This window comes from Bubalus kerabau, chromosome 12 (assembly GCF_029407905.1).
Source record: "Bubalus kerabau isolate K-KA32 ecotype Philippines breed swamp buffalo chromosome 12, PCC_UOA_SB_1v2, whole genome shotgun sequence".
In the NCBI taxonomy this organism is placed as follows: Eukaryota; Metazoa; Chordata; class Mammalia; order Artiodactyla; family Bovidae; genus Bubalus; species Bubalus kerabau.
Window position 1 is genome coordinate 5,901,193 of NC_073635.1, and position 25,840 is coordinate 5,927,032.

Genomic DNA, 25,840 nt, shown 5'->3' on the forward strand with positions numbered 1-25,840 from the left:
GACGGAAGCTTGTGATACATGTTGCACACATGACTTCCTTCTCATTGCAACCTGGCCAGGTAGAGTTGTTCATCTGAATGACTTCCAAATCCTTCAGCCTTGGTCAACTGGTTCAGGTGAGTCAATTAACACACTTGAAAGCAATTAATGACGTGATAACCATATGGTTTTGCTCTACTTAACACACAAATATTTTTTATTATAAAAGGTAATATAAGGTCAGTTTCTATGAGGCAATATAATTCAAGGCAATATAAGATCAATTTCTATGTTTGCATATACCACCTAGGTACAAGGAATAAGTACTCTGATGGCAAAATGTAATTATTTTAGTTTTTTGTACCTTAGGACCATTGTATGGAACCTGACACCTAAGTGGTGCTCATTGAACAAGAAACAGACATGTTAACCAATAAATGAGCAAAATAATGGGTAGGACATTTAGTCTATTCTAATAAGTCTAAACCACAAAGATCTTAAATATGGAAAAGCAATGCACACTTGATGTAATTTATACTGTCAGAAGAAAAGTAAAATTAAAAGAAAAAAATCAACAGGGGCAGAACATTATGTTGGTTTGTAATTTAGAAGATGCTACTCACTGGGTGTGAACTGGCAGAGATATGGGATGTGTGGTCTAGCTGAGGGAAAATGCAAACAAGCAAATCTAGTTCATAAAGAGTTGAACTTACCTCTGTGTTTCTCCCACCAGACTACTGTGACTAGGGCACCATTCGGATTTTACTGTTTACTCCTGGGGCATAATTGTCCAAGGAAAACACAGAGTAGGAATTCAGTAAACATTTGTTTAGTAAGTAGAAAGAGAGGCTTATTATTTTAAGATGCTACAATAAACATGTACTAACTTTAAAATACCATTTATAAATAGGTGGTTTTACCAGTCATGTAAGCTTATGAGAGGTCTTATAAAAATGACTTTTCTGAAGTCCTTTAGGATCTTGTACCAAAGTATCTTCAAACCAATCATAAATATGAAAATCCACTAGTATCATAAGGCTATGACTCCATGGTAAGTATTTGACTATCCAGCTTATTGGGCTTTCTGAAAGCCTGGTAATGAATTCCCACTGAGTGTCATTATTGCTAAATAAGTTTTCCAAAAGCTTATTTTACTGGCAAATAAAGGAATAGCACAAACATTTGTGATGTCACAATTGCTTTCCAAAATAATTATGATCGGGGTCCCTGCGGTACACAGTGTATTAGAGAATGCAAGGGAAGGCAACACCACTATTAGTAATAGCTTTTTATTCAGAGTCCTCATTTTCCAGATAGGTCACATTAAACACAGCCATTAAACAACAGCGTTGAGATAAATCCATACAATGTATGCTGCTTTGTTGTTGTCCTTGTTCACCAATCACTTGGTGCAGCTAAGAACCTTATGGAGCGATGGGGCTGATAAATGGGGATAGCCAACCTACGAAACACTGGAGCCAGGAAAGTCAGACTTTATTCAGGTCTCATTCAATTACATTTCGAATCAACACATCTTGATAGCCAAAACCCTCATTTGAATTAATGCTCCGGTAAGTGTTGTGTGTTGTCAAAAGAATATAATTAGACAATAATGAGTGGGCATATATTATGCCAAATCTCAGTCTACTTGTTGACCTCAGCAACTTCTACTCCATTAGGCAACAAACAGCTTTTAACCTGGTTCTAATAAAGCATACTGCTCCATCACGACATTACTTTTTTTTCTTTTTTATGGTATCATTTTTTAAATTGAGCAGTACCTAGATCCTTTAAAGGGAAGTCATGTTTTACAAGATCTCAGCTAATTTAGAAAAACAAAACAAGTCAATTTCCCAACCGGGAATTCAACTAATTTATGGAGTAGTGAGCCAATATTTGCATATTGCCTGCAGTAAGGATTAAGTATGTCAGGTTAAGAAATAAAATGAAAGCATTCTTTGAAATTGTGTGATACGTCTTTTTTATGTTTACTTTGGTATAGATACAACTAACACTGATTCTCACTACTTTTAATTTTGATGAAAAGATCTTTTATCATTAACACATTAACATTTAATGGAAACATTGCTTTGTTACTGGTACTTTTTTTAGTTCATCAGTAAACAATTTTTAGAACTTTGACTTTCTTATGAAAAATTCTATAGATACTTTTTCTGTGCTTGATACAGTTATTCAAGGACCTAAAAGACAAAGTATTTTTATTTATTTTGAATGTGGGGGATTTTTTTGAGGGGCTAGTAATTGGAGCATGTGAATTAAGATAATTTTTCACATTCTGAATTGTGACAAAAACCCCTTGAAATATCACTGCATCACCCCTTGGAGCAAGTTGCTCCCTCCCCAAAGGGGTAATTTTGGCATCTCAGAGACTTCCATGGAAGCCAAGCACCAGAGGTCTGTGATAAAGGCATTTGCCAGCCAAATGAATAAAAGCAAGATTCCCTTCAATCTAACTATAAAAGCTTAGAGTCCTGACTGCTGAATTACCACCAACTGGTAAATAAATAATCACTACTAAATACAGATAATGTGTTAAACAGCTAACGCTAGTAAATCACTGGTGACAGAGAGCCTAAAGGTAATCCCTCACACATTGGCACAACCAATTCTTAAGATCTGATAGTGTTTTAATGTCTTCAGACACTTGTAATAAATTGAACAACTGGTTACTCACCATTAAGAACATTTTAAAAATAAACCCTACTCTCTTTGTTGATTTCATTTACATACTGCCTTAGATTTTACTACTTGGCTATTGTCTAGTAAGAGAGAGGCAACACTTGGTAAGACTAAATGGAAATCAGTTTTCCATCAAATCGCAGCTATCAAGCTAAATCAACCTGTAGTCTCCTGGCAAAAAAATAACATCATATAACAGAGACGACACATTTCAGATACATAAATTGTCCAAAATATAGAGAGTCAATTAAGTTTCACATGTACAAGATCCTTTCTTTTCTAATTTAAACATTTATGAATAATAAAAACCAAGAGTAGAGCTTTGGAAAGGCTGTTACTAGGAACCAAATACAGTTCTCAAGAGAATAAGGCTGATGGGAGGTGTCCACTCTTCCCTTTCAAAGCAGTTCTGCAAACTTGGTACAGTCTCAAATCTTGACAGCATTGGATGGAAATCTTTTCAGTTGGATTTTTTGAGGTTTAAAATTACAAAACTGAATTCACCTCGGTGTTTGTTTTTGCTTTTGTTTTTGATATAAGGATTTTATGACATTTACGCTGTTACTACACTGGCTTGGTGGCCAGGAAAGAAGGCACAGAATTCTCCACCAGTTTGCAAATAATGCATTTTTCTGCTCCAGTGCACAAACAGCCTTTATTTAACTCAGCACCACATATTCTAAGGTATGGGCTGGAAACTGTTTGTCATGAAGCTGTAAAATGCCAAAATTTTTAAACGCTGAAGGAAAATGTCAATCAAGGCATTTTCCCATCTGCTGCTACTTCTGCAAGTGCTAATTTTACTTTTTCCCAATTCCTGAAATTTGAGGTTTCCTAGCCTCATATGGAAGTAAGTTTGAAACTTGCTAAATGTCACAAGGAAAGGTGCAACAAAATGAAGGAATAGAAGGTGTATTGTTCTCAAAGGACAGCGATAAAAACAGGCAGAAGAGCACTGAAAAAAAAAAAAAAAGGCAAACCTTTTGTTAAGACCGAGACCTCTTGTAAAACGCTACACAATGCAAGTAACCAGTGCTGGTACCACACATACATTAAAGCATTTTGCATGGTTTTGAAATATAATGGGAACACACATCTTGAACCACTAAGGATACTTTTGAGAACCAATCAACAGTATGATATCTACATAGGCAGAAGCTGGAAGTTATTGAAAAACATGAAGAAGTTTCAGGTATTGGTACAAATGTAATTCTTGTGATTTAGCATGACTTTAATAAAAGCTTCCACAAAGGACTTGCACATAACCGTGACTGACAGATGTATTTTCTGACCTTTCAGTTAGCTCCATCAGCTCACTCAAACACATTTTGAACAGATTATGTACTGTAGTACTTGGTAGACTATACATTAAACAAGAGACTTTGCTCTGAGGCACTGCTTCCAACACTCCATGGGGAAAAGGAAGCAGGAAAAAACAAAACTCATAGAGTTCGACAGCTACCGAGGCAACACTTGCCATTTACAATATAAGCCCAAATATTTTTGCAACACAACTATATATTAATTTAATAAAATACACAATATAGCTCTTATACACTCAACAATTTGGCTCATATGCACTGAATCTGCAATAAATCAATAAAAATATGTCATTTGATGTAAACACATTTAATTTTCTTACATTTGCACATTTAAATGGTCATGTGATTTGTGTATGTCTAAAACATTTTCACGTTCCTGAGCTATTTTAGTGTCCACAAATGAATAAAACATATCAATCATGTTAATTGTCTCTGAATATCAGCGCTCAATGGTAACTATTTTTCAGATCTTTTCTAGAGCAAATTTAAAACATATCCATTGTTATGTGTATGTTTGTTGGACACTAAAATGCTAAAGAGGCATTTTAAACCTTTAAATTTTCTTCTCCTTTCATGAAGTGAATAAGTCTATGTGTGTGCAGGACAAAATGGAATATATCTTTTTACATTTAACTTTTATACGACATGAGGTGTTTTACAAATGACCCAGTTTTTAATTTTTTTTCGACTAATGATATGGAATGTTCTCTGTGTTTATATGTGTGGCAGGTAACTTTATACAGAAATGTTTACCACAAATATGTGTTAATGTTTGGTGTAGCTTGGACTACTGCAAGGTCTTTTCGGGACGTTCAGTAGAAGCCTGTGGTGACTGCTAGAAATTCTACCACAGATCAAAAATTATGACCCTGCTTTGTATGGGGTTTATAGGTAAACAGTTAAGTCAGCATAAACCATGGAGGACAGTCTTAGAGCAATCAGAAAAATTCTTCCATTCTCACACTGCATACCTTCCTAACAGATTGTCAAAAGGTAACTTGCTTCATCATCCTCTTTTATCTCCTCTCCTTTTTCTTTTCTGTTTGTCTTTCCTCTTTGAGCATCCTTAATTCTGTCCTAATATAAGTCTGGTCAGAAAAATCCATCGTTATCTCTGAAAAAGAAACAGCAGTGAAAAGAATGTACTCATGGGCACTTCAGATGTTCACTAAGAGCCTGAAAGCAGCATCGGTCTTTCTTCATCCCTGTACAATGGGGTTGTCACCAGGAGGGATCATTTTTCAATCAAAAGAAGAATCAGGAAGATGCCAATGCCTTTTGTTCTTTTTCACTTTCTCACAGCCACAGGGTCATTTCCCCGGCAGTCCTGCAGAAGCTTGTCGATTTCCCTCACGACTTCCTCTGCATCCACCGACTCTCTGCCCAGATCCTGGCCGGGGTGGTCAAGTTGCTCCAAGACGGTGCCCATCTCGTTGGAATCCCGGCTGGCTCTTGAATGCACGTCTGCGAAGACCCTTGCCATCTGCTCAGAAGCCAGGAAGGGAGGGTCTCTTGGTTGCTTGCTGGGGGACAGATACTGACTGTCAGTGGGCAAGTACTGGCCGCTCGCCTCGGCCAGGGCTCCTGGCTTTGCTTCGCAACCATCCAAGGAGCCTTTTGTGGAAGCGCAAGGCTCGATACATGCCTTGGTCGGGCTGCTTGATGCTGAAGGGACCTCTTGGAGGAGAGGGCTCAGGGCACGTTTGGCTTTTAAATAAGGTTTCACATTGGCAATGAGAATCGTGTGCTCTCGCTTGTCTTTTCCAAATGTACAAAAAGTCTTTTTCCCAGTAGGATTCACAGTTTCGTAAGTCTCAGTCTCAACATTAGCTTCAACTGTGGGTACAAAGAGATTTGTGCGGTAATCTGCATTTTCAGCCTGATTGGTTGCAGGGAACTGTGGCATCCAGCACCTGTCAGAATGACCAAGCACTCGGCATTCATCTGTGCAATTAACACACTCTTCCGGTTCTGCAAAACAAAAGAAAGACAGCAAAGCCAGTCACTAGGGTTGCCTTTATCTTGCTACCGAGACTGTGATCCGCTCTCCCTGGGTTTGCTTGACCTCTAGTCTCTTAATTAAAAAGAAAAGAAAACAATAATTAAAACATTTCAGGATGGTTGCATAAACCTGCTGGTTGAGACAATGGTGTTATTTAAGTCTATTCTCTAGATATTAACGAATTCCCATAGCCTGGAAAGAAGTAAAAAGTGGCCATTGGAGACTCATTCTCAGTAGAATAGAACATCACTGTAAACTAATCTCCTGGGGATATCAGTTAGTCTTTGTTCTGTATAACCCATCCTGGAAACAGGGAACTTCAAGAAGGATTACCAGGATTAATTTTTCAAATCAAATAACAGTACAGAAACTGAACTGCAAACTTCCATACCAAGTCCTAACCTGGTTTGTTGTTTTGTTTTTTTTTTTTTTCCCATGTTTTATCCCTATTTTGCTTGTAATTGTTATTTTGGTAACAGTCATGAAATAAAACTTTTCCTTTAAAAGCCTACTTTTCTACTGAGAGTAGCAAATAGAATTTTCTATCCAAATGTGTTATAAACAACCTTGTCAAAAATGTACATAGTCCTATTGTAGTAGATTTGCAGATGAATCACATAATCAGGTTTCCTCACTTCAATTTTTTTTGTTTGTTTTGTTTTTGGTGTAAGTAAGTGAAAATGGATTTAGTCAACAGATATAGTTCAGAATGAATGACAAATCTTGATTTCATAAACAGTAATGCTCTGGGAGAATTTCACTTCTCTTTCATGATAACATGTAGATAATCTAAATAAACCATTCTTTTAATTACCAGTGTTTCAAAGATGCTGAACAAGAAAATATGAAAGCAAATTCCTTCACTATGACAACAGTCCATGAATTCAATATTTTAAGCTATAACTTTGAACTATATCTTCCCAGTTTTCCCTTTCATCAGCAAATGATTGTCCTCCTTATGTTTAATGATCCTTTTTAAAACAGGGATTTTTTTTCAGGAGAGGATATTTACAATTTAACTCCATGTGATGGGAATAGAATTCCCTACACATTTGGGAACTCTTGGGATTACCATTTAATTGATGCAAGAGGATCTCTATAATATATAGTGTCCTATGTGCAAGGGAAAAATCAGCAAATTTAATAGCACTGATAAATTTATACAGTTACATTTAAAAGTCATATACAAAATCTGTTTATATTTAAAACACATAAATAATTCCTTATCCAAAAAGAAAAAAATATATAAACCACAACTTAATTTACCTCAAAAGATTTTAGGATAAAATAATTTTCTATGAAACTAAACTTTTAGAAAGGAATCAAAATGGTGTTTTGACAGAACAAAAATTCTATGATATTTCATAGCATGTATCATGCACACATGAAATGTTAAAAAGAAGTATCTAGGTGGCTTTTCCCTATTTTAATTGTCTTTCTTCTTAAAATACATTTACCTAAGCAGTGAAAAGAATTTGTTAAGCTTATTATGTAACGCAGTCAAGAATGCTAAAATGTAGTCTCCAAACTAAACTATCCACTATCTACTCACAAACTCAAATACTTTCTATGATTTGAAAGGTTGTCAGACAGATGGACACAAACAGAAGCAGAAGAAGCTAGGAAATTTTCTGGAAAGCCTCCCTGTGCAGATTTAAAGTAGAGTAAGGTTTAAACAACAGGATATCAAAAATGTTTAATATCAGGTATCTGTTTATGTATTCTGAAAGTAAATCATCAATATTATACCTGTGTCAGTAAGTTTTAGAAAAAAAAAAAACATATGTATCATTTCACTCAACTAATTTTATTCTTCAAAGATCCAGTGAAAAACTTAACCATCCATTTCACTTGGTAATATTTCTATATCTTTTAGAGTTGTGATTTTTGAAAACCATTTACAACCCATATGCTCTCTTTGAAATACACTAACATAGTTTTATTTTTCAATATTGAATGGTCTCAGTTTCAGCAATTTGGATAGCCCAGCTCTGAATGAATTCAATTTGAATTTAAGAAGAGAGTGAAAAAGATAGAATAATGCAGATGTATGAAAGTATAAATCGACCTTGAATTTGAAACCATCAACATAAACTCTGCAGTTTTACTACTCAACTTAATATCACAACTGAGGGAGAAAATTTCAAGTACTGATTATGATACAATACATGCTGTTCACCTTGGGATTAGACTCTAATTTTGATAGCAGCCACTACACTAAGGAAACCACAACTCTGTGGTTTCCCCAGTTTAGTGGTTATCATGTTCCCCTAACATGTGCAAGGTCTCTGGTTGGAAACTGGGTGGAATCAGCTTCACTTTTGGGCTTCCTTGGTGGCTCAGCTGGTAAAGAATCTGTGTTCTATGCAGGAGACCTGGGTTCAATCCCTGGATTGGGAAGATTCCCTGGAGAAGGGAACCGCTACCCACTCCAGTGTTCTGGCCTGGAGAATTCCATGGGCTGTATAGTCCATGGGGTCGCAAAGATTCGGACACGACTGAGCAATGGACTTGATAGCAGCAGTTCACAGATGGTGAAGAAAATTAAATGGACACTTTTGTATAAACAGCAGAAACTATGAGCATAAAGCAAACTATAATTGACAAGGGTCAAATAATTTATGAGAAAGTCAAATTATTTCTGAAGTAACATAAATAAATAGATGATTAGGTTGGTACATAAAAGAGACATTGGTAGTAAATAAAGAATGACCAGCTAGACCAAAAAAAAAGGAAAAAAAAAAAAAAAACTGACCAGCAAGACAAAAAGAAATAGAGAGGGAAGAAGGAATGCTAAGTGAGAGGAGAGAGGGATGGAGGGAGGAATTAGAGGCTTAAGGGAAGAGGAGTCATATTGGGAGTATTTTTGCTATGCACACCTTCTATTATAATTTTTAAAATCCCCTCAATAAACTAAGTGTGTATAATAAAGGATAATAACGTGGAGGATTTTCTCCAGCTCTAGAGCCTTAGAGGTAGATGATCAAACTTCCTTCTGTACCTTGGGGAAATGAATTCCAGAATAGATATGTTGAATTATGAACTATAAAAATGAAAAAAGAAGCAAGTTATATAGACAGCCACTATTTACAGAGTTTACATATTTGCATCAAAAAAAAAAAAAAAAATGTGGGATCCTGGACAGAAAACAAACTTAGAGAACTTTGACCCAAGATTCACTTTTTTTTCCTGAGCCAATCTGGTATTACAAAGAAATAATTTACCCTATTTTTTGTCCTTTCCTTAATATAAAATGATAACTCTTTCACAAAATCACCCTTTGCCAAGAAAGATCGGATAATCGAAAAGGTATACAAATGAGAGTAACTGAGAGGTAAGCATGTTTATATTGCAAAATGAAAACCACTCTGAAGTCCAACAGTTGGAAATATGGGCAGTTCTGTCTATAGAGAAAGTTAACAGTGCCTAATCTTTTAAATGAATAATTATCTGAAGGACCATGTGACACCTGCATACATTTAAATTCTTGTTTACTATTAAGAATCACTTCCTATACTACTATGGACTTCTCTAGTGGCTCAGATGGTAAAGAATCTATCTGCAGTGCAGGAGAACTGGGTTCAATCCCTGGGTTGTGAAGATCTCCTGGAGAAGGGAAAGGCTACCCACTTTAGTATTCTTGCCTGGAGAATTCCATGCACAGAGGAGTCTAGTGGGCTACAGTCCATGGGGTCACAAAGAGTTGGAAATGGCTGAGCAAGTAGCACTTTCTTTACGACTATAGTCACATCTGCTATTATTTAAGATCCCAAGGGGAGGGATCTAAACATAGACATCTTTATTAGGTCAATTTTAATTTATTTGATTTTTTTTTCAAAAGATATAGTCACTCAAATTACTAGAAGTACTTGCAATTCAGCTGCCACCATAAACTACACACACACATGTACAAATCTCTATTTGTATGTGTGTAATAAAATTTAGCTTACTCCAGCAGATAGTCCAAACAAAATTTTAAAACTCAAATTCATTTCCAGTGTATTCCTGAAAATTAAAAATCAGTAACTACCATAAGAAAAATACAGATGAATGAATAAAATGCACAGAACAGTTGTATGTTAGTAATATAAAAGTTACATATTAGTAATATAAAAGTTATATATTAGTAATATAAAAGATATATGTCTATAAGCATATATATATGAACATTTTTATAATTTACAAATATAATTTACATGCATAAATATTTTTATTTAAAATCAACAATAAACAACATTTTAATCTTTCCTTTTCCCTTCAACTAAGTGTGAATCTCTGACTGAATAAACAACTTGACTACTGATTTTAAAATTTTATATAATTCAAATTGATTTAGAAATAAAGATGTTTGAAATTTGCATATTCATATTGGCTGACAAATCTGAAAGCTCTTTCGATCTTTTTTTAAACCTAGACTAAGCTGTTTAACAACTTAATCTTAAAGATATTAGGCAAGCAATCGTTTTCTGCCAAAATATACCTTCAAAGGAACAGTCACTGTGAAAATTACATATGTGTGAGGAAAAAAGATTTAGGTAATACATGAAATTATCTGTTCCCAAAGTATTGGATTTTAGCAATCTTCCACAAAGGTTACCAGAACTTAATGTTCATAACGTGATCTTAACACTGTGATGTCACTACATCATTAAGAGTGCACAGCCATTTCAAGATGGGTAAGAGGTGCCAACAATCGCTATGTATAAGACTAAAATTTGAAGTCAAAACACTATTTAAGCCAGCAAGGATTATTAAAGATTAAGGGGCATATGTTGAATATAGTTATTTTGGGAAAAGTCAGAGGAAAAAAGTCCTTGCGTGTTGTGACTCTGTAGTGTTCACCGCAAAGGAAACATATGGAACCAGTCCATAAAATTTCTTACTTCAGAATAAATCTATCTCTTTATTTTAATCTGTATCACTCAAGAAGTTAATTATAAGATAAGCTTATTTTCCCTGTCTTCAAAGCATTATACCACACCGCCCAAAGAGAGATATTAGCAACTAATTTGTTAACACTTAGGGAAATATTAGAAAACATAAAAGGGTTTCCTCCCCTTAGTTTCAGCTTTGCCTGCTGCCTCTGGAGCCCACATATTTGTACATCTGAAAACATGCATATTATTTCTGGAATAGGAGTCTCACATACGCATCTGATTTAATTTTTATAATGATGAAATAAAGTCTCTGTCACAGAAATCTGAAAAGCAAAATCCATAAATCAGAACATTAAGTAAGGAAGCTCTGAAGGGCTGTGGTTGTGGGGGAAGGCCATTTGAGAGAGTTTTCTGTGCTTCATAACTGTCAACAGAATAGTTTTATTTCTGTTTTGTAAATAGCTTTAAATAGGAAAAGTGCTCCTCTGTTAGTGTCGTGGTTGCTCCTGTTTCTAACAGCATCTTAAAATTAGAATTGTTTCCAAGTAGACAACTCTATAAATGGAAGTTCATTTTTCATTTGTTCTCAGTTTTCTTTTTTATTTCTAGTTTACCTTCTTTCGAGCTTCCCTGGTGATTCAGATGGTAAAGCGTCTGCCTGCAAGTCTGCCTGCAATGCGGGTGACCTAGGTTCGACCCCTGGGTCAGGAAGATCCCCTGGAGAAGGAAATGGCAACCCACTCCACTATTCTTGCCTGGAAAATCCCATGGATGGAGGAGCCTGGTGGGCTACAGTCCAAGGGGTCGCAAAGAACTGGACAGGACTGAGCGACTTCACTTCTCACTTGACCTTCTTTCACCAATGTGGGCTTTCATAACACCTAATTAGCTGTCTGGGAAAGCAGGGAGCTGGCACCCAACTATATTCGTGGCTGGCCCAAGTGTTCTGGAGATGAACTCTGCAGAATCTAAATTGACCCCTCTCACAGATTATCTGCCAGTAAACAATGACAAACCAGAACCTTAGACAGACAGTTCATATATACCAGTTTTCTACTGCAAGTTTTTAATGATGTAACCACATCTTGCTTTGCTGTTTTTTTCTTTCTTCAGCACAAACACACACACACACACATGCACAATTTCACACAAGCATGCACACTTCTCTATGAACACAACAAATTACAATTAATCCAAATACATTCCAACAGAAAAAACACCAACACTAAAATACAAGTACTAAATACTAATACAAAACACCAAAACTAACTAAAATTCTAGTCAGAATACAGTTCAATAACCTCAAATAAAATGTATCTTTCAGTAAATTGACACAATTCATAACATCCTATGAACCGACAGCTTTCTACCATAAACCATTCTCTCCTTTTTTGACAATGTTGATGATTATTCACTTATTTCCCTTTCAGTTCAGTTCAGTTCAGTTCAGTTGCTCAGTCGTGTCCAACTCTTTGCGACCCCATGAATCGCAGCCCACCAGGCCTCCCTGTCCATCACCAACTCCCGGAGTTCACTGAGACTCACGTCCATTGAGTCAGTGATGCCATCCAGCCATCTCATCCTCTGTCATCTCCTTCTCCTCCTGCCCCCAATCCCTCCCAGCATCAGAGTCTTTTCAATGAGTCAACTCGTCACATGAGGTGGCCAAAGTACTGGAGTTTCAGCTTTAGCATCATTCCTTCCAAAGAAATCCCAGGGCTGATCTCCTTTAGAATGGACTGGTTGGATCTCCTTGCAGTCCAAGAGACTCTCAAGAGTCTTCTCCAACACCACAGTTCAAAAGCATCAATTCTTCGGCGCTCAGCTTTCTTCACAGTCCAACTCTCACATCCATACATGACCACAGGAAAAACCATAGCCTTGACTAGACGAACATTTGTTGGCAAAGTAATGTCTCTGCTTCTGAATATACTATCTAGGTTGGTCATAACTTTCCTTCCAAGGAGTAAGCGTCTTTTAATTTCATGGCTGCAGTCGCCATCTGCAGTGATTTTGGAGCCCAAAAAAATAAAGTCTGACACTGTTTCCACTGTTTCCCTATCTATTTCCCATGAAGTGATGGGACTGGATGCCATGATCTTTGTTTTCTTAATGTTGAGCTTTAAGCCAACCTTTTCATTCTCCATTTTCACTTTCATCAAGAGGCTTTTTAGTTCCTCTTCACTTTCTGCCATAAGGGTGGTGTCATCTGCATATCTGAGGTTATTGATATTTCTCCCGGCAATCTTTATTTCCCTTTACCATCCTGTAAACTCCTTACACTTGTTACGATGATAGGGTGAGTCATTCCATATAAACAGCACTTTAACAATCTATTTACTCAATTATTTTCATTTATGATTTCTATGTTCCATTTACTAGCACATTAGTTAAAAATAAACCTTCTGATTTCCCTCTAACTATGAAGGGGCTAAAAATTCCAGTTTCAATATTATTTCTCAAGGCACTGTTGGAAAGTTGTTTCAAAATATCTTTCTCTGTGTCAGGGGAAAAAAAGGAGTATCCTAATAATTTTATCACACTTTTTTTTTCTGCTAGTGTTCACATGACTGCCAGGATTAATTTTAGCACAATTTTTAATACGCTTGGTGTATCCCTTATTCAGGGAAGAAAAGGGGAAAAATGTGGCATCAGAGAACAGTCACTTTTCTTCAGCTAAGTGATCTTTCATCTATTGCCTTGTATTTCCCGTGTTTCTCACTTGTGCACAGTGATCTAGGTTGTTCTACTCATCAAATAACTGATATACAAATGCATAGATGTGGGATGTGTTTTTGCTTCTTTTGCTTTTTAATGTAAGATCATGTATCATTACAACATGCTTGTTTGCTCATTTCCTGAGGATGCTTGTTACATTTTGCCAGTGATATATCATTATATAACATTGTGTATAGACACCAGGAATTAAATTGTTTCCTGGATTTAGGAACATAGGTCGTAAAATAAAAATACTATGAGATAAACGTATATATTTTAGGTGGGTGTACTGCCAATTTGGCTTCCAGATTTGACCTCAGTTGTGAAATGCCATTCATCTGCTTTTGATAGGCAGAGAGCACATTTTGAAGAGGAAGTTGGTATAATGCTATCAAATAGTCAAAACCGCTGCAGCTTTGAAGTACCAGTCCTCTGGTGAGCACTTGCATCATACAATGTTTCAGAATGTATTGTCCCAGCTGCATTCAGACACCAGAAACCACTGATCTATATCACATTCAACTGAATGCAATTGCAACTGGGTATCTGGAGTGCCTGGAGCATTCGTATTACTATTCAATGCACCTGGACAGCTTCAGGGATGGTCTCGAGTGTTTGTGACCCTTTGGACATAATAATAGGTCTCCCAGAATGAATTTTCTGGTATAAATGTTGACAATCACAGATAATGCTCTGAGATGAAGAAAAAAGAAATTAAAGGGGAACATATATTAAGGGATAAGAGCAAAAGGATTTTATTTCCTTATAGGAAATCTGATATGGAAGCACCAGAAATTAAAAAGCAAAAAATGAAGGTCTGGACCATGCATTGGGAACCTGTGGCACAAATGTAACTGTGTCTTGTGGCACACTGTTCTGAATTATCTTTCAAAACATAGCTGCTCCCCTCCCCTGATCCCATACTGGAGATGCAGTCATCACCTGGGGCAGAAGCAGAACCCTGGAAGTGAAGTTACAGATAAATGGGGCCATCTTTTTCTTAACAGGTACCCTGAGGAGAACTGACTCTGAAGCTCGATTCTATAGTAACAGGAACAAGGCTTTTTGTTTGTTTGTTTGTTTGTTTTTACTTTTGTTTTTCGAATAAAGGACTCTGACATGACCTCTCAAGGGAAACAATATAACTCAAATGCTCCACCAGATTAAAGACAGCTCAAATTCAGAGAGAGTAGTAGATGTGTGTGATTCAGCAGTCAAAAAAAAAAAAAAGTATATTCAATCATTCATAAGGTAAGAATGAACTAAACACCAGCTTTGTGCATTGGAAGCTTTTAAGCAAAGGCATCTTCGATAGAATTTTGTGGAATAGGTGTTACGTCAAGTAAAGCTGTGTGCTAAATGAACTCATATTTATCCACCTCTAAAATTCACCAGTCTGGAAGGCTGTATCTTTTCACCAAGGAGTTTACACTTTGACTGGAAGCTAGAAACTTGATTTGAAATTAGGATAGGGAAAATAATTCATGAGCAATTATAATTTAAACTATGTTATAGGAAGACATATATGTTATGGGAAGACAAGACTCTTGAGAGTCCCTTGGACTGCAAGGAGATCCAACCAGTCCATCCTAAAGGAGATCAGTTCTGGGTGTTCATTGGAAGGACTGACGCTGAAGCCAACTCCAATACTTTGACCACCTGATGAGAAGAGCTGACTCATTGGAAAAGACCCTGATGCTGGGAGGGAATGGGGGCAGGAGGAGAAAGGGATAACAGAGGATGAGATGGTTGGAAGGCATCACCAACTCAATGGACCTGAGTTTGGGTAAACTCCAGGAATTGGTGATGGACAGGGAGGCCTAGCGTGCTGCAGTTCATGGGGTCTCAGAGTCGGACATGACTGAGCGACTGAACTGACTGAACTGATAGCAAAACAAACGACAGAAATGCAGAGAAAAGCATAGATTGTAATATTGTGAAAGGCTTTGTACAAGAGATAGTACTTGATGTGCAACTCAAAAGATGATCATGGTTTCAACAGATGGTGGAGAACAGGGAGAGGGTGATCTAGGTAAAGAGAGCAAAACATGCAACAGTCACCACAGAGAAATGTGAGCTTCATGGGATAATGAGAGACCAGCTGCATAGGTGGAAGGACATAGATTGTAATACCAAAAATAAAATTACATAGGAAAAATTGGCTAGAATTTAAAAGAAAGTGGCAAAGCTGTGAATAAAGGACCAAATTTAGTGCAGCAGGCCATGGAGCCTAATGTAAGTATCCGAGCAGTTTACTGTATGGATCAGATTTCTAGGAGCTCTATTGGAACACTCCTTGGCAACAGTTATGAATATAAAAAATTGGGATGGCCACAGGGCAAGTAGTATTCAAATCAACACTACTTCTGGAAACAAATATATAGCGTTTTGGCTGCAACCAGGATATGTTTCCAACAGAGCACCAAGGACCTGGCATGACTCTGGCACCATCATTCCAACTCCAGGGCTACCCCAATCTGCTTACATCCCACTTCTAAACTAAAGAAAGCCTTAATGTGTGATGAGTCAACAGATATTTATATTAACAATATAAATCCTGCATTTCATAATTCTGAATTAGAAAATATCTTTTTCTTCCTACATCTACTTTATCTCTCTTCCTGCTTTCTCAAATTTGCTGTTATTATTTAGTTCAGTTCATTCGCTCAGTCATGTCTGACTTGGTGATCCCCTAGACTGCAGCACGCCAGGCCTCCCTATCCATCACCAGCTCCTGGAGTTTACTCAAATTCATGCCCATTGAGTCGGTGATGCCATCCAACCATCTCATCCTCTGTCATCACCTTCTCCTCCCACCTTCAATCTTTCCCAGCATCATAATCTTTTCCAATGAGTTGGTTTTTCTCACCAGGTGGCCAAAGTATTGGAGTTTCAGCTTCAGCATCAGTCCTTCCAATGAATATTCAGGATTGATTTCCTTTAGGATTGACTGGTGATCTCCTTGCAGTCCTAGGGACTCTCAAGAGTCTTCTCCAACACCACAGTTCAAAAGCATCAATTCTTCGGCACTCAGCTTTCTTCACAGTCCAGCTCTCACATCCATATATGACTATTGGAAAAACCATAGCTTTGAATAGATGGACCTTTGTTGGTAAAGTAATGTCTCTGCTTTTTAATATGTTGTCTAGGATGGTCATAGCTTTTCTTCCAAGGAGCAAGTGTCTTTTAATTTCATGGCTGCAGTTACCATTTGCAGTGATTTTGGAGACCAAAAATATTAAATCTGTCACTGTTTCCATAGTTTCCCCATTTATTTGCCATGATGTGGTAGGACTGGTTGCCATCATCTTAGTTTTCTGAATGTTGAGTTTTAAGCCAACTTTTTCACTCTCCTCTTCCACTTTCATCAAGAGGCTGTTTAGTTCCTCTTCACTTTCTGCCATAAGGGTGGTGTCATCTGCATATCTGAGGTTATTGATATTTCTCCCGGCAATCTTGATTCCAGCTTGTGCTTCATCCAGCCTGGCATTTTACATGATGTACTCTGCATATAAGTTAAATAAGCAGGGTGACAATATACAGCCTTGATGTACTCCTTTCCCAATTTGGAACCAGTCTGTTGTTCCATGTTCAGTTCTAACTGCTATTTATTAACCAACCATAAGATGGCATATGATCCCATATCAGGAAGATTAAATATTCTGGAAGGTCAGAAGACGGAAGGGCTAGAAGAAATAAGATCATTATAGGTATCTGCTGCTGCTAAGTCGCTTCAGTCCTGTCCGACTCTGTGCGACCCCATAGACAGCAGCCCACCAGGCTATCCCCTCCCTGGGATTTTCCAGGTAAGAACACTGGAGTGGGTTGCCATTTCCTTCTCCAATGCATAAAAGCGAAAAGTGAAAATGAAGTTGCTCAGTCGTGTCCGACTCTTAGCGACCCCATGGACTGCAGCCCACCAGGCTCCTCTGTCCATGGGATTTTCCAGTCAAGAGTACTGGAGTGGGGTGCCATTGCCTTCTCCGATAGGTATCTAGGAGAGAAGTAATGATACTCTGACAAGGCAAGGAAAATGTTTCAAAGGAAGCAGATATTAAATCTCAGAAACATTTCAAAATTTATTCTGGCTACTTAGAAAAATAAATGAAAATTCCTGAAAATATTTTCCAAAATACATTTCTATTTTGGACAAAGATAATGCCTCAATTTTCCTATTGTATTAGTTTTTAAGCATTACTCCATGCCTCTTATATTTTAATCTATTTGCCTCATTGAGGATCAAGACTCTGAGGTCCTGGTATATTTTTTCATGCTCTATTCTTTGAGAACACATTCAGCAGTCTCACTTCTGAATTTGAACAGAATGCTACCATGGATATAAAGGAAGATTAAATTGAAAAATTATCAAATACTATTGGCTATCTATAATATAGATGACCACTCCTTACAAATTACTCAGCTCATTTATGAGAACGTAATGTCAGTTTTCAGAACGATCCCAGGACCTAACAAAATTATATATAATAGCTCTCTTTTGCTATGAGATACAGAGTACCTAAAGTAACATCAGATCTGTTAAATACTATATATAAAATTCCAAAGTTATCTGTTTATTATTGAGAATTATCTTATTATTATTGGCACCATTTTCAATAACACAAACAAATCCTACCTGACATATATACACTGAAACATGGAAGTCAGAATATTTTCCACTTAATAATTTTTTAAACTAGTGATACTGTTATTGACATTAAAATCTATATTTAAATAATCATCTCTTTATAATTTTAAATTACAAAAACAGTGAGTATTCTACAAAAACCTACATGTCAGCATCTATAAGTTTTTTTCTTCTCTCCTAGGTTCTCCTTCTGTCTTTTTTTTTTATTCCTACTGCATGGTTGGGTCAAATGTACCAGTTTCTCTCTTTTGATTTAAGGTAGCTGCCTCAGTGTTTTATGGTGTATCTGCTAGCTTCCATCAATATGAATTAACTAATAAGTCTTTGTAATATTAGATTCTTAAAAGGGTTAATGCAACTTCCAAAATTCCTGATTTATATGCAGTGAGAAACCTACACTCTGGCCTGCAGTAGTTAGTAAAAGCTGTTTGGTTTACAAGGACAAATTTAAATTTCTAGCAACTTAAATAATACTGTGAATTTCAGGCCCAAGACTATTCAAATATACTACTATGGAAGAGACATTTTCCTTCTGTTTTATCACCTGTGTAACTAACCGTATCTCTGATAATGACACCACTGTTGATGACATGGATGAATACATCTAAAATTCAAGTCATTCTCCTAGCAAAGTGGTAATTCTGCAAAGAAGGTCAATGAAAACACGCATGTTAAGCCAAACGCTTTGTAAGAAGCAAGCAAGATCGTCTTTTTAGTGTTTTTCTGTCCTGTCTGCTATCTGATTTCTGTTCAGATGGACATCTATTTACCAGTGTAAGTCTCACTGTTCATTTGTTTCTATCATTGGTTTGTTTTTAATTGCTAGAGACAAATAAACAGAATTGGTATCATTTTTAGCATTCTCAGAAAACAGTTAACTCAGATGCAACTAATCTCTCCTACTTATTATTTAGTAATCAATGCCTGACAGTAGGATTTGGGAGCCCCAGACGGTGGATTTTTTAAAAAAGATTTTAATACTGTTAAATTTTAATGACATTCTGATCTCCAAAAGGTATTCATTAAATTCATAGAACTCTACTCTAGAGGTAGAACTAAAGTTTCAGTTTGGTTACCTTCAATTAGGTGGACATAGTTTCAAAAGAACAGATGAGTGTCTTGTTCAGGTCAGTATTTTTTTTAATGTAATTTTTAAAAATAAATAACTAATACAAAACATGTTTTCTTTTAAGATTTAAAACTGGTGAAAATAGATGAAACTATGATTATCAATATATACAATTCCTATAAAATTACTTATTACAATCATTTAAAATAAATTGAATCTAAATATCTTCAATATTGAATGTATCCATATGCACAAATGACAATAAATATGTATTTTCACCAAAAATGCATCATGTTAGAGAAATCTTTCTGAGAGAACTATTAAACTTGATAAAGAGTCAAGGTAGATTCAGAAAAACAAACAGGTCTTTTGAACCGAAACAACTGGGCCCTCATCATACTAAAACAACTCCTACCACAAAGTTGCTAATACTACCTCTATCATTGCTACTATTATTATAGTTCAAAATATATAAACACTAGGAAAAGAGACAGTGACATTTTAATTGACATTTTAAATAAAGCCTGTTCTCGGAATTACATCTCTAAAATCATTAAGTTAGTTCTTATTACATTTACTATAACTGCAAGTTTACAAAGCTGGTGTTTTTTACTCTGTAAGAGTAGGTAACCCCAAGAATGAATATATAGGCAAAGTCAATATACTCAATATCCATGTTCTAGAGTAAATATACATAAATGCTTGTTATCATGGGTTTTACTGACAATAACAGGCCATTTTTCTAGTAATAGCTTTAACATTTTGTAATCATTAAAACAGACTTTGCTTTAAAAGATATTGGGGAAAAAAGTATGAAACTCACATACAGAAAGAGAGGATACAGGGCCTTCTGGGTCACCCTGATGTGTAATCAAACCGAGCATCAAAACACTATTGGAAAAAGCTATTCTTGAATCAGAGCAAAGATTAAAACGTGTTTTAAAAGGATATGAAACATATGCACACATAATGCAGTATAAACATCAAAAAGTGCCTACAGTGGTGTTTTAAGTACTTTCTTATCTTGGAGAGCATTTTCTGATGTTTAATTAATAATCAACTAAACCCAAAGCATAGAAGAGATGATAAACATGAAGTGCCTGAGTAATAATAACAGGGAAATAACTGTAAGTATATGAGAACTTATTTTATTTTCAGACTCGCAATCTAAACTAATCTAAAAGGAAATCCATATTGAAATCACAGGAGAAATTCATAGAGACAGTCTTTTTTAAATTGAGCATACTGTATTTGAGCTTTTCCCTTTAAAAATATATATGCTCAGTCTCAGAAAGAAGTGATCCTTTGTACTGTCAAAGTCATTTTTGAGTAGCTGCTTAACAATTCCATGATCATAATGAAAAAAAAAATAGTCATAATCTGAACTACTCAGTTTGTTGTTCAAAGCCCTCCTTAATCTGGCCTAAATACACTTACTAGACAATTCTATCATAAAAAAAAAAAAAAGAAAAACAAAAAAAAGAACAACAAGCAATAATACCACCACCACCAACAAACAAATTCTAACAAATCTAATCTGTACACATTCTTTTTCAGCAAATCTCTGTAATCTTTAGGAAATGGCAGCGATTTTGTAACGGAACTCTAACATTCCTTTAGAGCATTATAGTATTTAAGTCAGTTGGAGAATGTATTAATACAATCTGTCACTGACACATAGTCAGGAATATAAACTGTCTGCTCAAAGGAGAGAAAACTTGAATTGAGAAAGTATGACTCTAATCTTAAATTTTTCAGTTCAGTTAAGTCGCTCAGTCGATTTCTACTCTTTGCAACCCCATGGACTGCAGTACACCAGGTCTTCCTGTCCATCACCAACTCACGGAGTTTATTCAAACTCATGTCCTTTGAGTCGGTGATGTCATCCAACCATCTCATCCTCCGTCGTCCCCTTCTCCTCCCAGCATCTTTCCCAGCATCAGAGTCTTTTCCAATGAGTCAGCTCTTCACATCACATGGCCTAAGTATTGGAGCTACCACTTCAGCATCAGTCCTTCCAATGAACACTCAGGACTGATTTCCTTTAGGACGGACTGGTTAGATCTCCTTGCTGTCCAAGGCACTCAAGAGTCTTCTCCAACACCACAGTTCAAAAGCATCAATTCTTCAGAGCTCAGCTTTCTTTATGGTCCAACTCTCACATCCATACATGACTACTGGAAAAACCATGGCTTTGACTAGACAGACCTTTGCTGGCAAAGTAATGTCTCTGTTTTTTAATAAGCTGTCTAGGTTGGTCATAACTTTCCTTCCAAGGAGCAAGTGTCTTAATTTCATGGCTGCAGTCACCATCTGCAGTGATTTTGGAGCCCCACAAAATAAAGTCTGACACTGTTTCCACTGTTTCCCCATCTATTTGCCATGAAGTGATGGGCCCAGATGCCATGATCTTAGTTTTCTGAATGTGGAGTTTTAAGCCAAATTTTTCACTGTCCTTTTACACTTTCATCAAGAAACTCTTTAGTTCTTCTTCACTTTCTGCTATAAGGTGACTTAAATTTTTAGGTGACTTATTTTCATTTTTGAGGTTCAGATGAGTATGTTTCTCAACCTAATATTACCTAGTATTAAAATACAAGGTCCAGGCTAAATTAAAATTAAATTTTACTATTTAACTTGGCAAATTTCTAATAAAATGTTTTAATGTTTATTAATTGAATCAATAAAAATATACATGATCACAGAAATAAAATTATCTAGGTAATTATTATAAATATGATTACAGTATTAAGTACTGTTATGCACTGGGAAACTTCTAAATTAGGAGTAAGCAGAAAAATAGAACTTTCCTACCTATTAGGTGGTCATTTTACTATTAATAACATATATCTGTAAATAATTTTGCATAAAATTTCAAATATAAATGATGTGTTTTGAGATTAAGCATTTCTTTTAAAAGTATGCAGTCTAATGTTAGGTCACTGAACTACTTATTATGCGTAAACATAAGAGCTGTAGCTATAGAAACCACACACTTTTAGTGCTTTCCCAGTGGTTCAGTGGTTAAAAATCTGCCTTGCTATGCAAGGGATGCAGGTTCGATTCCTGGTTGGGGAAGTAGGATCCCACATGCCAGAGAGCAAATAAGTCCGTGCACTGTAACCAGAGAGTCCGTGAGTCGCAACAAAAGGTCCCTCATGACACAACTGAGATCTGACACAGCCAAATAAGTAAATATTTTTAAGAAAGAGAGAAACCACACATTTTGGAGGTAGTGATTTAAACAAAAAGAGAGTTATTCTGATTACTGAATAACTTACATATATATGATGATTGTATTACATATAATAATTGTAGTAGAATAATAAAGGAAATATATATATTGTATATAAAAGTAGAAAAGATTGCATTCAGTGAGCTCCAATAGTTGAGTTCTAAATTGAAGAATTTTATACTAGCTTCACTATTTTGATACTCTAAAAGAACTATATAAGTTAGAAATAGTAAGATAACCCCAATATGTCCGATAATAATCAACAAATAAATACAACTGAAAAGCAACTGTGCATATCATTATGCATGCACCCTTTGTACACATGATAAAGGAATGCATTCCTGTACCAGATGGAAATGAATGGAAGGAGCCTTGCTTAAGGGCACAAATCTTTAAGAACCATTTAGTGAATATTAAACAAAAACGGTCTAATCCACGTAACATCACCTACTGGTTTTCCTGGTGTTCAGTCACAGTGCCCAGATGGCTCCATGTTTCCAGCTGGAAGCTGGCCATGGAAAGCACAGGTGTGTACCCACACACACAGTCACGGGGAGCACACCCACGTACATGAACAGAAAGTGGGTCTCAGACTGAGAGAGAAAGAATTTTAAGAATACACAAAATGACAAACAGAAATGTACATTTTACAAACTGAACTGCTCTATGGATATAAATATTATCTTTGATTCAATTTTCACAGAACTGGAAAATAAAACTCTTTTACCCAAGTGGATAGCAATTTAATGAATGTGAAATCACAACTATTTAAGGGCTATAAAAAAGACTTTTTATAGATGTGTGTATGTGTGTGTGTGTGAGAGAGAGAGTATGTCTGCACATCCACATTGTCAAACTTTCCAGTTCACCCTCCAAAATCAGGAACAAATATAACTTTTTGACTCTATAGTTCTGTGAAGAAGGCCTTTTTTTAAATTTTCTCTCCAAACTCCATTCATTTCCATGCAAAAATGATGCAATCTTTTTCTGGCATCAGTAAAGCTACACAAATAAATACAACAGTGGTAGTTATACTGCTATCACATAGACGTATATTTTTCAAGCACAGAAATATATATATATGTATAAAAATCTGTATTAGTGTGATGTGTAAACATTTTACAAGGTAAGATGTAAAGAAGCCTTTAAAGCATTTCTACAAAATAACACTTATCTAATACAAAATGAAATTGTCTTTCCAAAAGGAAACAAGAATTTGGGGATCCAGTTTCTCAGGTAAAGCATAATTCTTCAGTGCCAAACAGTGAAAGTTTGCTCTATACCCACATATAACATCCAAAGAAAATAATCAGTTCCCTTTTCTTGTCCCAATCTACTTTTCATTCCATCAATTTCTTACTTTGCTTTTCCTACCTACAGGCTTTCCTGAGTGAAATTAGTGCAAGTAGATTTTTTTATATTAAATAATTAAGAATTGAGCCACTTAAACTCACATAAGAATAATAAATATGAACAACAATATAAACAAATATTTATATTCTCTTTTCAATCCTTAATATTAGATAGATTCTCCTGGTATACTAAGAGCACCAATGCAGATATCACTGGATAAATTACTTATTTACTATGCTATTTTCCTTTAAAAATAGTCTACAAGTTCTGCCTGGATATATATACATATATGTGTAAGCATATATGTGTATATATATGTATATATAATGTATGTGTGTCTAGTCCTCTGACTGCCATCATTTAACAAGTAAAATTCGGATTACAGAAAGAAAGCTAGCAGATGAAGAAATTGCTCACCTGGAGGAGGCAGATCAACAGACTGAAGTCTACTTGTGATGGTGTGTAGGGTGAGGATAGCAAAGGAAAGCAAAGTCGGGAATGCTTGAAAAATAAAATATTTTTAGTTAACAAATAGAAAAGCCAAGCTGGAAAATAGGGCCGATAGAATCACGAATCCTTCTCTACTGACTTCAAATTTTATATTACAATTCTCTAGATGGATCAGTCTTTATGGACATGGTTATTGGCATTTCCCCAAATACAAAAGACAGTCTTATTGGAAGGAAATTACTTGTTTGGAGTATTGCAGTTTAGATGAGATAGAAACATGCAAAATTATATGAATGCCTAGGACAATAGGGAAAATAATCTTGTGATGCTGATAGAGTCATTTTTCCTAAATAAAATAAAAACTTTTCTTCAATAAAGAAGATGTAAAAAGCAGGATCAAAATTAAACTTGCAAACTGTCCAATATCCCTAGAGAGTAAGGCTTTAATAGTTTTAATTGCATTTTTTTTTCTTAATGTTAGTTACACAATACATGTTGTTTGGTACTTGAAACAACAGACTATGTGTAATATATTTAACACTTTACTCATTTGCCTAGAAACTTTTGATTTTTAGAATGTACTGACAGTACTAATGATGAACATATGCATTTCCGTAACATTTTCTACTCTTTTTCCACACACCATAAAATAAATTATTAAATATAAAATTAAGGCAATGTGGCTTTTGGGGTTTTTGTTTGCTTTTTCTGAACTTCTACCTAACTTAGGTATATATTGATCAACTTAGACTAAAAAAAGAACATTTCATTTGCATTAATGTTATTGAAATGTGCAGTTAATATATGAAACTGATTGCTGCCTAAAAGTTCTGCCAAAAAAAAAAAAAATGCCTGCTGGTGACCAAAGTAGCTTTATTTTCTAAATAGTCTCATTTTCTTATTTCAACCTTTATTCAACATCTGTTGTTTGCCCCTCCCCTGCAATGTAATTATTCAGAATCCAATGTGAAACAGACTGAGTAGTTAATAATGGGCAGCTCAAACATTTTTTTTGCCCTGTTGCCCTACAGATGTTTCATTTTTTTTTTTCCCTTCTGTCTTCGTGTTTAATTTGTGTATGTTTCTCTCTTCTTCTTAAAGTATATTCCCACAACAGATGGAAACACCTGAAAATAAGTCTGCCTCATGCACGTGTTTAAATAATGCCTATTGTGACTTTTAGCACAGTAAAGAGAATACAGAACACATAGAGTATTTGTTTAGGGGAAGAAGAAGAATTAATCTGTAAGTCATCTTGTTATGTACTCAACTGAAAATTCTGAAAAGACAATTAAGTTCTTGCTGAAGATAGATGAGAAAAAGTTACAGTCTACAACCTTCATTTATTCTTACTTTGTTACCAGGTTCATTTGTCTTTTATAAATTTGACATGATTCTCTTAAATTTTCAGTCCTACCACAAACTTAACTTTTTTCTATCCACTGACCATTTTACTATATAAAAGGCACTATAATATTTAATCCAAAAAA

General features: G+C 35.7%; 1 protein-coding gene across 2 annotated transcripts in view; it reads right to left on the minus strand.

Annotated features, from left to right (window-relative positions):
• Positions 1-1,012: 1,012 nt before the first annotated feature.
• PCDH17 (protocadherin 17) overlaps positions 1,013-25,840 on the minus strand; it is a 121,536-nt gene continuing 96,708 nt past the window's right edge. For both annotated transcript variants that reach the window (XM_055541937.1, XM_055541938.1), the window contains one exon: positions 1,013-5,972. In XM_055541937.1, coding sequence (XP_055397912.1) covers positions 5,290-5,972 — 683 coding nt within the window. In that variant the 3' untranslated portion in view covers positions 1,013-5,289. The remainder of the gene's footprint in view (positions 5,973-25,840) is intronic.